General features: G+C 39.7%; 1 protein-coding gene across 1 annotated transcript in view; it reads left to right on the forward strand.

Annotated features, from left to right (window-relative positions):
- LOC134675506 (uncharacterized) overlaps positions 1-12591 on the forward strand; it is a 47437-nt gene extending 34846 nt beyond the window's left edge. The window contains exons 3-6 of the mRNA XM_063533770.1: positions 4927-5072; positions 5492-5592; positions 6071-6175; positions 6680-12591. Of these exons, the coding sequence (XP_063389840.1) occupies positions 4927-5072; positions 5492-5592; positions 6071-6175; positions 6680-9184 (2857 nt within the window). The 3' untranslated portion in view covers positions 9185-12591. The remainder of the gene's footprint in view (positions 1-4926; positions 5073-5491; positions 5593-6070; positions 6176-6679) is intronic.
- Positions 12592-16355: the final 3764 nt, after the last annotated feature.

Consider the following 16355-nt stretch of genomic DNA (forward strand, 5'->3'; position numbering starts at 1 on the left):
GCAGTGCATTCGACGTTTAAAACATTTTAACTTGATTTGACATTACATGCACCACTCTAAGTACGAGTATATACCTACGTGAAAATGTTTGATTCCCTGAGTCGACGGGCTGAGTTAGACCAAGAAAAGTCTGCAGCGATTTTGATAGCATACGCAGTGCAAGTAAAGTGTTATTCAATACGTCATATTCGAAGAAGTTCGACGTTTAAAATAACACTTGCACTGCGTGTTCTATCAAAATCGTTGCAGATGTTTTAGGTCTAACTCTATTTCTGGACGGTTTGCCCTTTGGACATCTGAAGCAACCTAACGAACCTTTCCTACCTATCTATTGGTTTATTCTATTTAATGTGACTACCGTCCAGTGGCGGCGCGTCTAGATTGTTCGTAGGCAAGCCGTAGCTAGGTTGCCCTTCCTCTTCTTCATAAGTTTAAAGAGAATGGCCCAAGAGCCTGAATGGGAATCGAGTTCTAAGGACGCTCCGCCACTGCCGTCAGAACATTACACAGGAACATTACGATCGGCCGCCGACATTTAACCTCTAGCCGCCCAAAGACCTATAAAAAGGTCTCCTGTTTCATTCTAATTTGAACTTTGTATTGACAAAATAACATCTCATTTTGCTTGGCAAGGTTTGACGTATGGGCGGCTAGAGGATATACTGGCGTAAGGAAGTAAGGGAGCTAAAGGTAGCTCGTTGGGTGGACGACATTCGAAAGAGCGGGGCACTTCTGGACGAGACTAGCCCAGGAGTCCTGGGATCCCGGTCCTGGGCCAGGACCGGGATAAGTGGGGTACACGAAGAGATGAGGCCTATGCTACAGGCTATAATGATGGTAATGACATTCTAAAACGTAATGAATAGGCTAAACCAGCGAAGTAAAGGGTCTAAGAAATTGTTCAAAAGTTGTACAGCTCTACAAAAAAAAAGATTTTTAGATATGAAAATTGGATTGAATGTATTTAACAATTTCTACGCTAACAAAAGTCGCGAGCGGATAATAGTTATGTAACAAAAGTACGAGCGAGATACAATTAATGTCATATCAAGATAAGTTTTCTAAACTTCTAATACCGCAGGTCATTGACCCAAACCAGTGTTGAAAGTACAAAGAGATCCCATCACAAGATATTAAAGTTTCATCAAAGGAAAACAATCTTGCATATTGGTTTCGCTTTCAATTGAATTGGCTTCTTTCTCGTTATTTTTGGATTTAATATTATAATGATTTTAGATTTCTTTTGGAATTTTATACTTTAAGGGCGAAAAGGTTATTTGAGACGTGAACTGATTAGGTTTTTTTCCTTTTGATGCCAAACTTTTCGTGAGCAAAATTAAAAATAAGCTAATTTCTATCATTTTTGTCCTTGGAGGATATAACTAAATGCGAGACGCATTGTCTGTAATTTTCTGTACAAAACAGAGGGGCACGGTATACAGTGAAACCTGGTTAATTGGCACCTGGATAAATGGAAAACCTCAATAATTGCAACCAAAAGTCCGGTCCCGGTCCCTTGAGACCAAAAGGCCTCTATAATTGAAATTTTGGAACCTCTATAATTGCAATTTAGATTTTAGTGCTTTTCGTAATTTTGCCTCTGTAATTGACCACATCGCAACTTAAGACCTCTATAATTGACACTGTGCTAAAAATCCGTTATTTCTGCTCTTGTTTTTACCTCTATTATTGAAACAAGTCTTACTTATTACCTCTGTAATTGAAATAATGTAGTTGTAAACAGCAGAAACAATATTTTAATAGCAATGATCATTTTATTTATATCTCCATCCAGAATTCAATTTATTTATTGGGTATCTATCACAGCCTGTAGTAGGTGAAATAGTTTTGATCAATAAAAAACAAAGTATGCTTTTTACATTCTAATAAAACTTTCTTCTACAATTCAAGGGAATTTATTTAAACCCAAATGAAAAGAAAATAAAGTGGTAATTAATGTAGTGTAAAAGTGCAAGTATAGACAGAAGCAATATATAGACCAGAAACCCAGAACGTAAGCGTGTAAATCTAGTTTAAAGGGTTATTTGCACCTCCATAAAAGAAATTTGTCAGAACGCAACCTCTATTAATGAAAACCTCTATAATTGACACAACGATTTTTTGAACCTCGTTAATTGACACGACCTGCTTAAATGAAAAACCTGGTTAATTGACAAAAACTGGCCGGTCCCTTGAGATTGCAATTATCCAGGTTCCACTGTATATGTACATACCTACAAGGAATCAGTTTATATAAGTACCTTGCTCATTTAACTACACTGAGCTAAAACTAGCGATAGGGTAACTCTACCCTATTATTGACACCCCATCAATGGTTATGGTTAGTATGTATGTACTTTCAAGCTCTTTAGCCATATGTTACTTTTGAGCCAACCATGTGGTAGTTTAGTATAACTCAAAAAAAAACATTATTAAATGTAGGTAACATTTTAACCTACTTGATTAAAAGGGGTAGAGTTAGACTAAGAAAAGTCTGCAGCGACTTTGATAGCATACGCAGTGCAAGTGTTATTTAATGCGTCATAATTTCATAGAAGTTTGATGTTTAAAATGACACTCGCAGCACTGCGTGTGCTATCAAAATCGTTGCAGACTTTTCTTGGTCTAACTCTAGAAACTTACATTTACATTAGAATTTATAACATCTTAGTTCTATGTTACATAATTAATTTGCGATGTCAAAAACTAAAGCTTAAGTTTCTTACAAACCGCAGGGAAAAGTCATATTAGTGTTATGACGGGTATATGTCACAACGTCTGTAATCTAGATCTTGTGGTTCATGTCACCACAATATTGTCTGTGGTTTCGTGATGTCTTGACGCAACTCAGCTAATATTCTGTATTCTATCACGACAATCACGTGTTCTAAATAAGTATGCATTTGCATTATCCTACAGATTTAGTTCCACACACTGAGAAAAAAAATGTTTAAAACAATTGAAATTGCATTAACGTTTAATGATTTAAACAGTTCCATATGAGCCTATCGAAACAAGCAATAAACTTTACTGTTTGTACGTTACGTACGTACGTACATTAGTTGATATTGTATATAGCAGTTAATCTTAATGTAATCACTTTAATGTGTGCTCGATAGATCATATTTTTGAAGTGAAAACTTCTCTAGCGGCGCTGTGCACTTTTTGTGATGGGGAAAAAAATGTTAAACTTCCGACAGGTCACGTGACCGACAGATTCGACAGATTGAAAATTCGTAAGACGGACACGTGACCTGATCGAAAAACTGTTACAATGTCATTGAGTTTTCACTTCTGCCGGCTCTCCCGGAGTGCAACCCGTTGGTTTTTTTTTAGTGCAGTAAGCTCAGGCTTGTGTTTGTGGATAGATAAATAAATAATGTGATAATAGAGACATTATTCACATATTTCTGAACACCTTGGTACACGTAAGCCTACGAGTAAATACATTTGTACGTATAAGCCTTTTATGGCCAAGTCTTGGCATTTGCGGATCATTACCAACATCAGACCGGTGTAATCTAAGTTGGCTTGCCAAACGAAACTTGGCTTCATGTTTAACCTATCGAGAGAGTACTTACTTTAGAGACGGCCTACATACTTGAAAGTTAGGTCTTTAATAGCTTAACTACACTCCGCCCGCAATCTCATCACGGAAAAGTCGTAAAACTTTCAACTTATTCACCTTCTTAGGGGTTAAATTTTAATTCCTTTCTCAATATTTTGAAGAACATGTCTTTCAAATTCCAACCTTCAAAAAATATAAACTGAAATAGTGTCATATAACAATCAAATTTTTATTATTCTGTGCAAAACTTTGTTCCCGGAACACTTATGGGATCACTTCGGTCTTGCAAATCAGTTAATGCGTTTTTCTCAGATACCGTTTGACATAGATACCTATTTCCCTAGGTTTAGGTTAGGCCGTGCGTTATGTTATGAATATCTGAAGTAACGAGACTATATATGTAGAATAGTACCTAATCAGTAGATCGACTAAAATTCAACTCATTTCTCAGTTTAAATGGATTCCTCAACGTCGCAAACTTTTTCTACCCTGAAGATTGACTCGAGGTTTAATACTCTCTCCGTACCTATACTTAACCTATTTACGTCAGGCCAGGATCATGATTTTAGCGTAAAAAGCCAGTAAATTGGCTCACCTGCAAGATGGCAATTGCCGAGGCCATCTAACATCAATCATTCTGTTTGGTATCCAATCGGTTACTAAACAAACTTTTTACTTGCTCAAAACCAGTATAAGCATACCTGTTTGGTCTATCTGATCGCTAAACAAACTTTTTACTTGCTCAAAACCAGTATAAGCATACCTCTGTAATGCATAGTTTTTATCGGATCTCTAGGCCAAGTTACGTTGGTGGTGGCGTCCGAATCGATTCGCGACCTCAGATGCGGAATACAAGGCCAGTTACGCGGTTATCACACTAATGTGGTTTCCGCACGCCATGTGAGCGAGACGGCGGTATGCTCATATATAGCGATGTCTCGCTTGTACTGTGAAGACCTTATCCGTAGGATCTGGCGATCGGTTTAATTCGGACGTGATGGATTCCACTTTAAAATACCATTTGGCTGGTTCTTTTCGTGTTTTATTAACTCGGATTGAGTGGAGCATTATTTATGGAGCGCTTGGGTGCCTTTTTAAAATTAAATGGAAATAAAAAAAAATGGTTTTCTGTAAAGTCGTTTTACAAACGATAATGTTTTGTGATAACGTCATAAGAAAACATGATGAAAAATTGCCATGTCATGGTGGCGAGCAAGCAAACATATCATAACTGCAGGAGATTATATCTCCATGTGTGGCGTTTAAAACTCTTCACCCTTCTTTTTTGAAGAACCCTATATATTACCCCTGTATTTTTAGTGTACCATAGACTAACCACTCCGTTGTTTTGTTCACAGGCCGCCACAGAACTACGGCGCGGCGGTGCTGGCGCGGGTGGGGGACGGGGCGGTGCCCTCCTACGCGCCCCCCAACCGGGCCTTCTTCACCCCCCCGCTGCCCCCTGAGTACAGGAACCCGTTCGCTGACAAGCCTACACTTAGAGGTAAGTGCTGTCTTCGATTCCTTAACTTATATAAAGACGACGTCGGGCCGAACCCTAATGGCTCCTCTACACGATGGGCCAGCGCCGCCACTCCAAGGGACGCATTTATGGGTTAGAGGGAGTAAGTGATATTGCTGTCTTATTCTACCGCATGGCTACTCTTGAGGAGGTAGTCTTCGCAATATCATCATTAATATCTGCCGTGCTAAACGCATACAATCTGTCCACAGGTGGAGTTACCTATAGAGCTATGATTGGATATCATCCACTAAATGGCAATGCGTCGTTTGCTTGTCTAGATTATGTTATTCAGTTTTAGGCCATCACGTAGGTTACAGAGCATTGAAATATGTGCTTTAAGTCTACTTCAGAAACAACTATTTAAATTTGTACTAACATGACATATTTCTGAATTCCAGGCACAAACACAGACGGGAACAACTACCTTAACCGGAGGCCTATCCCCCCTCCGTCTCTCGGGCCAGGCCACGAGAGGATACCAATCAGGCCTCCAGGACAGGTAAGACTATAACAACCGTAAGAGATCTCCAAACTTTAACCTAGAGGTCACAGCCCGACCATTCAGCTTTCTTTTCGCGGGCCGGATTGTATGGCGGTATTGTATTCTGCGGTTTCGTAAATTTCAGTTAATCTAATAAAACAGCAGATTTTTTTGGGGTTGGCCCCATAGTAAAAGTTGTTCAGTATGACCTACATATTCAACCCTCAGAGTTTGGTCAGTGATAACAAAAGTAGTCTGTATAAAACTTAGTTTCAATTGCTTCATTCCTCCTTTGCCGCCGTTATGAAACAGTGCATAACTTTCGTTTCACTGAAGAATATCAATAAAAAGAAACATTCGTCATACATCATACCCTTTTCTTCAAGCGCACGTAAGATGCAAATGTCTCCCCAAAACGGCATTACTACGACGTCTTTATCCCAAAACCATTACTCCAAATCTGCTACAAACCCTTACAAATCAATCATCATTGCAGGAGACCTCGGCGCCTCAAGTACCAGCGCCCCCGCCCGCGCCGCCCCTACCGCCGGCCGGCATCGAACCGCAGAAGAAAAAACCACTCAACACCCCTAGCCATAAGGTATGAATTCCCTTGACAGACTATACTGGTGTCTCTAGTTTAACGCAAATAAGACCCAGTGGCTTTACCGTAAAGTTGTTTTCCCATTGGTAAGGGTCAGGTGATTGACTCAAGCCATATAAAGAAGGATCTTGGGGTTAACATACTAGTTGCTTGGGGTATAGAAACGTTTTACTGAAGCCAGATAAGTTCGTATTAAGATCGATTTGCAAGTTTGATTTGATAGTTTGAGTTTTTACGAAGCCGTAAATTCGGAAATGGATTGGTATTTATGCCAAATATAGAGCCATATGTTTACGGAAGTGGAAAATTCAAATAGGCGAATTGGCTGTAGACTATATTATGTATAAGGATTGACTTACTTACTCAAAACAACAAAAATAGTCTTAAATTAGTAGAAGGTCCAGACAAATTATTAGCAATATTTCCAAATATTTACTACATCAAAAATTTTCTTACACTCGTGATATTACATAAATTAACTTGATTTTCCTCTTCTTTCAGCCTGAAGAACTAGACAGCGACATAAAGCATGGCTCGGACCAGGCCAACTTCACAGACTTCGTGCCAAACTCGCTCAATATCCCAACCATCTCCCGCATCCTCTCCGGCTCCAACGGACGCAAAGAGGACATCCCCGACGTCCTCCTTAGGACCGTCACCGCCAAACCTCAACACACCGAGAAAACCTCCAAGAGTGACATCTACGTCACCAAAGAAGGTGTCACTCTCAGCGACGCCAACAGAGACAGCTCCACTGAAGGATCAGTCCTCGCCGTCTTGGACCCAGAAATGAACAACCTAGATAGACCTCTAATCGTCGACCAAAATGGAGAAACGAATACTAGAAGAAACCTCCAATACTCGACTAATAAAGATAGAAACGAGAGCAGAAACGACGAATTCACACCAGCGACAACTGTGCATTTCGATCTCAAAGATCCAGAAATGTCCACGGAAAGATACCATAATTTAGCCAACGTCAATTTGGATAAGAAGAATCTTAAGCAGGACTCGAAGAATGGACCGGTGCAAAGAGCGGGAGTCACCTGGCCTTTCGCCTGGAACGTACATATATATTTAGCGACAGTTATTTTTACAATCCTAGCCGTATTCTCTATATTTAAGATCATATGCTATAATAAGTTCACGCACCTCTTCACCCAGTACTACTTTATTATACTACACTTAATCTTAGTGTTTGTATGTCTAATGAGGATATTCTACATGTGCTACGATCCTTATAATATCAACAATTCGTTGCCAGTTTTTCTTAGTGAGATCCTGTTACATGTCCCAGAGATATTCCTGAGCATTGCTTTCTCTTGCACCATCCTGTTCCTATTAACCAATAGCATCAACTTCAAGAACACTTGCTGTTCTTTCCTGTTCCGTTCAAGAACAATCATCGTCGGAGGTGGTCTCCACCTCCTCTCGTGTCTGATGTTGCATATCTTTGAAAATAGTAATACAATTTATAGGACTCCACAGGGAGTAGAAAAAAGGGTATTAGGTCTAACTTGTCAAATAATATTTATCATGGCATGCCTGACGCTAGGTCTGTGCTATCTCTATGTATATAAAATGCTCAAGTCGATTCTTCAAAAGAAAAGCCACACGTATATACACGGCTTCCAGAATTTATACCAAGCTATTCATATAAATCTGGCGACGGCATTGCTGTTCGTTCTAATGGCCACTCTTCAAATATACGGTATCTTCGGAATAAGTCAAGTCAATATGACGAAATTCAACTGGCTTCAATGGGGCTACCAATTCTCCTTGCGTCTTATCGAGATTTGCATCGTAGCCCTTATCTCCTGGGTCATAAGTCTCAAAGTCGGTATCGTGGCTTCTCTGCAGCATGAGAAGGCTGACGGGCAGAAAATATCTGGCTTAGGCTTGTTCCCTTGCACGGCTGGGTCTAGCAACGAGCAGTTCGAATCAGACTATCCCGCCATTTGTAACACCAATACGAATCTACATACGTATACTTTAAGAACTGGCAAGCCGATCTATGAATCAGCGGGCCATCATCCGAACCTGCCCGATCCTTGCTGCGGGGGACCAGCAATGGAACACCCGAGGTTTCTTAACACTATTGGGGGCGCTTGCGACAATAATTCTGGAACTGAAAACTATTCCGGACACAGTTCCATAGCCAACGCTGGTCATAGCAGCTCAACGGAATCCAGCAACGCTACGTCCAGCCAAGGTGTGACCAATCATTTGATCAAACACCATCCAAACATAGCCGGTTACAACGGCATAGAATCCGCGTCTGACGACCACTATTCCAACTGCGACCCCGCCATCCAATCCTTACAAGGAGACGACCCATTAGACCACGAATATAACGTCATACAGTACGGCAGCAACAGCGATTTCATTCGTGACATCAAAAACCAGAACTACAACGGCGGTTCAAACAGAAGTTCGCACAACTTCAAACACATGTCGTACGATAGGGTATCCTCTAGAACGAACAGCAATCCTCGAAAGAAGCATAGAGCGAAGAACAAGAATGTCCAGAACTGTATGACTATGGGTTACGACGCTTCAATGGCGCATCATTACCACCAGCCCCATATGCCTGATGAATACGGGAATTATAATACAGAGAACGCGTCCTACCACGCCTCGGGCATCCAAACCCTTAACCCTAACAGGAGTTACGGGGACGGTTGCCAACGGAGTTCGCAACGACGGAATTCCCCATCTACGTCCGCCGCTAACTCCAGCGGGAGTCAGAAAAGGGGGAAGAACAATGGATTCCCTGATAGGCCTAAGTCCACAGACTTGTACGGGTTTTCCGAAGACCCTAACGAGAGGAGCTACCCTTGCGCGTTAGCCCCTCAACCGGCGCCGAGGAATTGCGGGTATGAAGCGTCGTACTCCCAGCCTCAGGACGAAATAAACCCTAACGAAGCTGAGGGGAACAGTATGCTGGTAGCTCAGGACGGCTTCGTGAGGTTCCGACCTTTGGAAGACGGTCCGTCGCAAACTTGATTCACCATAAATCTGCCGCTGGCAGAGAACCTTAGCTTCTGAAGAATAAAGGCTGATTTTGAACGCTCTTTTTTTTCTGAGCTGCCGAGCCTCGAGTCTTTGACTCTCCGATCATGTAAATTGTAAATGAGTTAGGTTTAATGCGGTATTATTTAAGTATCATAACGGCCTCATGTACATACGCGTTTTTTTAAGTTTACGGCCTTTTTTATAAGAAATCGTGATTTTTTTATGACCCTGTGACGAACTAGCGATAGTTTTACTATTTTTGCATTTATCTTGATGAGGGAAAGTCTTGAGAAAATTAACTTTTCCTGCAAGTATAAATGAAAACTGAGCGTAATTTTTATTGAAGGTTTGCCAACAGTACAGCCTAATTGCAAAATGATTATAACGAAACTCCGAAAACTTATAATTGATAATCAAAAATATTTTGTATGATTCCGTTCGTGTATACCTCGCAAGGTTTAGGGGCAATAAAAAAGTCAAAATTTACGCAATTTAACTACTTTTTAGAATCAGCTCCTGACATTTTGGGATATTTTATATATCCTTGGATCGACTGAAAATTCAGTAACATAGACCCCCTTGGATTTGCCATTTGTTATAGGTTTAGTACCATAAAGGTATGTGTATAATACCCAATTAGTTGTAAGTTAACGACAATTTTAACTATATGTGATATCGTTATAAATATTTTGTTTCAAACAAATCTGTCCATAGATAAGGGAATCCAGGCGACATATTTAATGTTAAAAAAACATTTATATGTGACGTTCCACAGGTAAAGGTACCTTACAGCTGCAGCACCGCATTAGTATTGGAGTGTCTTAACAGCGTAAGCGCCGACCGCCGTAAGGTACCTTTACCCGTGGAACGTCACATGTGTTAACTGGTATAATCGTGTCCATATTTACAGTCCAAGTAATTTAATCATGAATAAATATTTATTTGTTTTGTTACGTCCGTTAAATTAAATCAACAAGGATATAAACTGCTGGTTGATAATTATTAATTACAAATATTTTTTCAATCATCCTACAATGTTAATCAGAATTTTTTATTCAATTCTTTGTTGATTAAAATATTATCCCCAATTGTCAATTTGTGTCTAAATACCGATTGTAGAGCAGTAACAATATCTGAATGTCCTATAAAAGTGTTACCACTTTAGTACTCTTCGTATATTTAGATCCACGGCAAATAGAAAAAAAAATGTTTTTTGTGAAATAGCATTTTGCCTAGTCAGCACGACAGAACTACCATATAATATGCTGCCATTTTTAATCATACACCTATATTCGACACGCACCGAATTATATGACGATTTTATTACTATTCGCTATACACTAAGTGCGTCGTGAAAACTAATACTTAGGGCACACTGAAAATTCCTGGACTGGCCACAAAAAATAAGTTGTCTTATATATCAGAATCCAGAAACCCTCAGTATGGCCCACGTATAGGCTCAATTTGACATATATTAACTGTCAAATGAGTAATGTAGCTCATAGCCGCCAGGCGGCGCCACAATCGTGCACATGGCGAACTGAATGTAAAAAAAATTGAGAGAAATATAATTGCAGTATAATATAGTGCGTTTCAAATGTAGTGACTGTTTAGGCTACCAGAATATATAAGGAGTTGATACACGAACACAAAACTATATGTTATCTACAATAAATGTATGTTGAACATAAATGGGGCATTATCTGTGAAAAGGGACCTTATTGTCGATGGCGCTTACGCCGTACAGCGTTACGTGCCATTGTATTTCTATCGGAGCGTCGTTAATAATGGCGTAAGCGCCATCGACAATAAGGTCCCTTTTCATAGACAACGTCACAAATATTATATAATTAACTCGATGTTGGCACTATAAATAGATAGGTAAAATTAAAATAATTGTAAAAATTAGAAAAATACTAAAGAATATTTATAATCGGTACCATCATTATACGTTTTGTGGTGTTCGTACGTGGCGATACTTAACCGTGCTCATATAATATAATTCCTATGTATATAGATCTTAAATAAGTATCACAGAGGGATTATTTCAGTCAGTTACTTGACTTGCTAAAGTCGGTGCCCTAACGTAAGCACAGTGTAAAAAGTAACAGTGGTCCGACGGCCTTTGACGTGTACCGAGGCGATGACAATGCGATGACAGCGATGTATGCAGCTCGGGTGCGCATGAAGCCCCATTCGTCGAACGACTATATAGACATAAGTATCCACTTTTATATACAGCTAGTATGGCGACGTGGGTACATATCCTTCTAAAGCCCACACAAAAAAAATTGTTAAGTGAATTTGAAATCAATAGTGAAGGAAATATGGTCGAATTTCTTTTGATTTGTAATCGAACGAAACAAAAGAATAGAACCCTTTTCCAGTTATTCATAATGGTCCTAACTTCAGTGAAGCAATTAGTAGGTACTACTGATAGGACCGTGGGCCTTGCGAGGTTGAGTACTTACTGTACCAGCGTCAATAAGGTACAAATTCAAGTAGTTCGGTACGCCATACAACATGGTGCATGGTACATGGTGTACAGAACTATTTGAATACTTTAGATGCTACCTACTATATGACGCTGACTGTACACATACAAGCAGTATGAAACAAATTTTATATTTTAAAACACTACCAAATCCATAGTAAAAATTAGTAAATATTTAGTAAAAAAATCGAGAATGTCAAATTATATAAGTTGCGGAAAATTTCCAAAAACTTAGAAAATGGCTTAAATATTTGGATTTTTTTTCAAAAATTCAAGGTCATTTTGTACAGTCAGCTGCAGAGAAAAGGCACCACCCCTGCAAACAAACTTCCATGGAAAATGTGGAAAAATAGCAATTTTGGAAACTTTGTCGTCAAGTCTTTGTTGTTCAAATTAGATCAAATGAGGAGTTCCAATTTTTCACAGTCGCTTCACAGTTAGAGCCACCCCATAGCGTCTTTTGAGCGTCAGCGTCTAGACTGCGTGGCGTCGCTGCGCACTTACGTCGAAGTTGCGTCGAGCGCAGCCATAGAGTTGACTAGACGCCGACGCTCGAGAGACGCTAGTATGGGGTGGCCCTTAAATACGTAACTGTGGTGTGGATGCACCTTTATACTGTGTATTTGTAATTCTGATGCTTATTCAAGTATGCTGACTGAACTAATTATTCTGTGCAAATATGGTATGGCTACACGCCTGCCGCGAATGCCACTAATTCTATTATTTTTATCTTAAGCCTGTACATATTACGGGATACTCTAAAGTACCCATTACGGAACCATCGCGTTCGACTTGTTGTAAATTTATATAATTTTTTTTTAATATTTCCAAGACTGTACTTTATCATTTAACAAAATGACAACTGACATATTACTATGTATAAATAAATAAAAACGGTATTGCATTTGTTTGTTTTATTTATTAATTATGATGATGGAAGTTATTGAATTTTTATTTTCTCAGTTGTTACCAGTGGGAATAACCCAAATATTTGAAGAATGTACAAGACATTCCCACCTGTTACCACTAGTAACAACTTAGGAAATAAATCGTCAGGTGACAAGCAAGTCACTAATTACTAAAAAAATTAAACAAAAATCGACCTTCCTTTAGTACTAATATGGTTTACTATGGCTATGAACTTGTGGTGGTACTTAGTGACTTTTGCTTGTCACCCGACGAAATGTCACGACGAAGTGCATTTCAATTTTCACACACAGTAAAACCACAGTGTAAACAGTAACAGTCCCTTTGATGTTGGCGTAAATGCCGATACCGCACAAGAACACAGTGTAGTTGTCACAGACTTTTACACAGCTACCCAAAATAATATGTGACAAATTGACAATTAATAAGATACGCTGGCCCTGAGTAGTACCGTGCTACTAACAATGGCGATGTGGTGCGCGCGACTCACCCCGCACGATTGCCCTATCTAGACGGCTTCGTCGAATGACTATTGTTTTAAAGACTGTGTCCAACTAAGGGCCACCCCACATCTAGCGTCTTTCGAGCGTCGGCGTCTACAACTCTATGGCCGCTGCTCGACGCAACTGCGCAGCGACGTTATTTTCCATAGCGCTAACCAGACGCCGACGCTCGAAAGACGCTAGATGTGGGGTGGCCCTAAAGTCCAATACTACAAACTACAACTACTTATGGTTCACAAAAGTTCAACTTGAGTTGTGCCTTTCTCAAGAACATTCTCATCTTTAAGGGCCACCCGTGGTTTTCGTCGGATTTTTGACAAGTTTTGAATCGTATCTCCTTTTTTTGCACTACAGATAGAATTATAAGACAAACGGTTATCGGTTCTTCAATCGTTTATCTCCGGTTTTGTCCATCGGATTTTGAAAACAATGAATACTTATTTTTTTATGAATTTTTTAAACATTGTCTAAAAAAACACTTTTTTCATAAAACACTTTTCTGGCCATAACACAAAAGTTATGGCCAGAAAATCAGTTATTTAGTCTAAAATTGTTCAACTTTGATGCCAAATATCTCGAAGACTTATTCTCGAACTTTAAAGAAAATATGGGATACTATATTGCTTAAAGCCGTTTCTGTTAATATGATAAGCTACAAAAAACATTAGATAAATAAGGGATTCAGATCGAAGGTCATTGGCGTAGGGGAGCCCCTTAAGAGTCATGTCATTAATGTAGGGTGTTTTTTTTCATTAGGTATCACTTTTTATCATACCCTGGAAACTCTGAAAAACGAAAGCCTTCTTCTTGCTCGCTTTAGGTATCCCGGCATTTTGCCACGGCTCATGGGAATCTGGGGTCCGCTTAACTAATCACTAGAATTGACGTAGGCACTAGTTTTTACGAAAGCGACTGTCATCTGACCTAGAACGGAACCTAGGCCTCACGATGTTTTGCTTCACCGAAAAGCAACTGGTAAATATCAAATGATATTTTCGTAAGTTCCGAAAAACGCATTGGTACGAGCAGGGTAAGTACCTCCGGAATGAAAATCGCACGCACTTACCGCTAGGCCACCAGCGCTTCATAGGAGGAAACCCTATTCAGGATTAAAATGTGTTGTGGTGGTGTGGGGCTACCAAACCTATTATATGACAGGGACGGGCGAAATGCATTTTAAATACTTAGTTTATTTTATACTTAATTAGTTCAAGTTAAATAAATGAACCAATCACAATGCAGCTAAAATTCATAATTGGAAGGTTGGCAGACGGTCTGAGTGCTTTCCGGTGTAGCGGCAAACGTCAAAACTCGCGCTAACTGCATTCTATGATTCTGACGCTTCTGGTTAAGGGGAAGTGCGAAATTGTTACAGATTTTATAAGAAGACAAGAAAAATACACAACAATAAACAATACAACAACAACAATAGACAAGAGAAATAGATATTGTAATATTTTTATTAGCAGAGACTGTGCGAGGCAGGAAGTATCTGGAGAAACGCACAGTTGAGGACTGCCAACCATGTAAGTGGTGAAGATAGAAATGTGGTCGCGTAGAGTTATGGCAGAAAGAAGCGGCAAGGGTAACCGAACAATTCATCAGAGCACTCCCCGTTATACATACGATAGAATGCGTGGCTGCCGGCCTAGCCGCTTACAATCGCTATCACCTCGAAACGCTCTATCACTCTTCCATATTAGTGGGAAAGTGACAGTTGTGTTTCGATCGCTACGGAGCGTAAGCGACTGGAATATTGGCTACGCGGCCTGGCCTATAACCGCGAACATCGAAGTTCGCAAATTGCGGGCATTTTTCTCTGTCACTCTAATTACGCCTTCATTGGAGCAAAAGAGAAAGATCCCCGCAATTTGCGAAGTTCGGTTTTTGCGGCAGCCTATCTCTACACAGCGCCAGAGTGAATCGAAATACGCTGGTAGCCGACAATTCGAGTCGCTCGTTGGATGCGGTCCAGAGGGAGAAACTGGCACTAGAGTGCCTGCAGATGGGGAAAGTATTCCATAACCGTACTAATAAGTACTGGTTATAAATACACCCCGTTATCTAATGCTCAGTTTGGGGGCAAGTGATGGGGCAGTTGTGATAATCAATGACTGGAATGAATGTCTAGAGCATTCACAAAATAAGAATTTTATTTTGACAAACAACCCTTTATAGATAAATATGAATCGACTAATAATGTGAAGCAACATCACTATTTGCCCCCAAACTGAGCATTAGATAACGGGGTATAAACTTAGAATAAATTTAAAAGTATTAAAGTTTATTCTAAGCTTAATAGCATCGTTCGCAGACGTTTCTGCTTGTTAAAAATTAAAATAACGGGGTATAGTTATAAATATGGACTGAGTTCCGGACCAACGCATCAATTCTTGAGGAGCTTGGCATTAAAGAACTTTTCTTAAAGGAAGATCGCCAATGAGATGGACCGACCAAATCAAAGCCAGTGTGTCGGCCACAGTAAGCGAATGCTCACGGAAAGCAGCTCTACGGGAGGAATGGCGACATGTCGTTAAACAAGTCGCTCAAAAGTCTACATAATGGCCACGACCACTCTGTCAAGAGTGTAACGAAGAAGAAGAAGTACGGTTGTAAAACTTTTTCAACTGCTTCGCCTTAAAAGCTCCGTCACCAGTCACATTACCTAGTATTAATATTAACTCTACTGGATTAAATCCGACCCCGATATGTTATTGCACAAAAGGTCACAACCGACACGTTTTGCCTAAACACATATTATCTCATTACACAGTAATCATGAAGTCTAGACTTGGTTTATGAATTTTTTATGAAGACCTGATTTTAGAATTGAGTTATTCAGTATGTAACAGTACCATCATTACGGACGCAACTTTATAGACAGAAAACTGTTTTGCTTTATTTATTGGGTACCTAGGTAAGGTAGCAAAGAGTTATTGATATTACAATCAAAGTCTAAGAAAAATAAGTTTTTGGCATAAATTACATTTTTCGTACAAGCTTTTATCGCTGACTGTACTTTTCTTTCCACAGAAACTACTTACTACTTACTACTTTGTACTTTTCTTTATTAACTCATCGAGACAATTCTAAAAACCCCAAACACAATTAGGTTTCGTTGTTTTATCACAGTTCCTATGGCCACCTCCGGTCTCCACCATCAGATCAGCTCCATGACACCATAATAATGCATTGTCACCCGACTTACGTATGTATGCAAAATTTCAGCTCAATCGGA

Source organism: Cydia fagiglandana, chromosome 22 (assembly GCF_963556715.1).
Source record: "Cydia fagiglandana chromosome 22, ilCydFagi1.1, whole genome shotgun sequence".
Classification (NCBI taxonomy): Eukaryota; Metazoa; Arthropoda; class Insecta; order Lepidoptera; family Tortricidae; genus Cydia; species Cydia fagiglandana.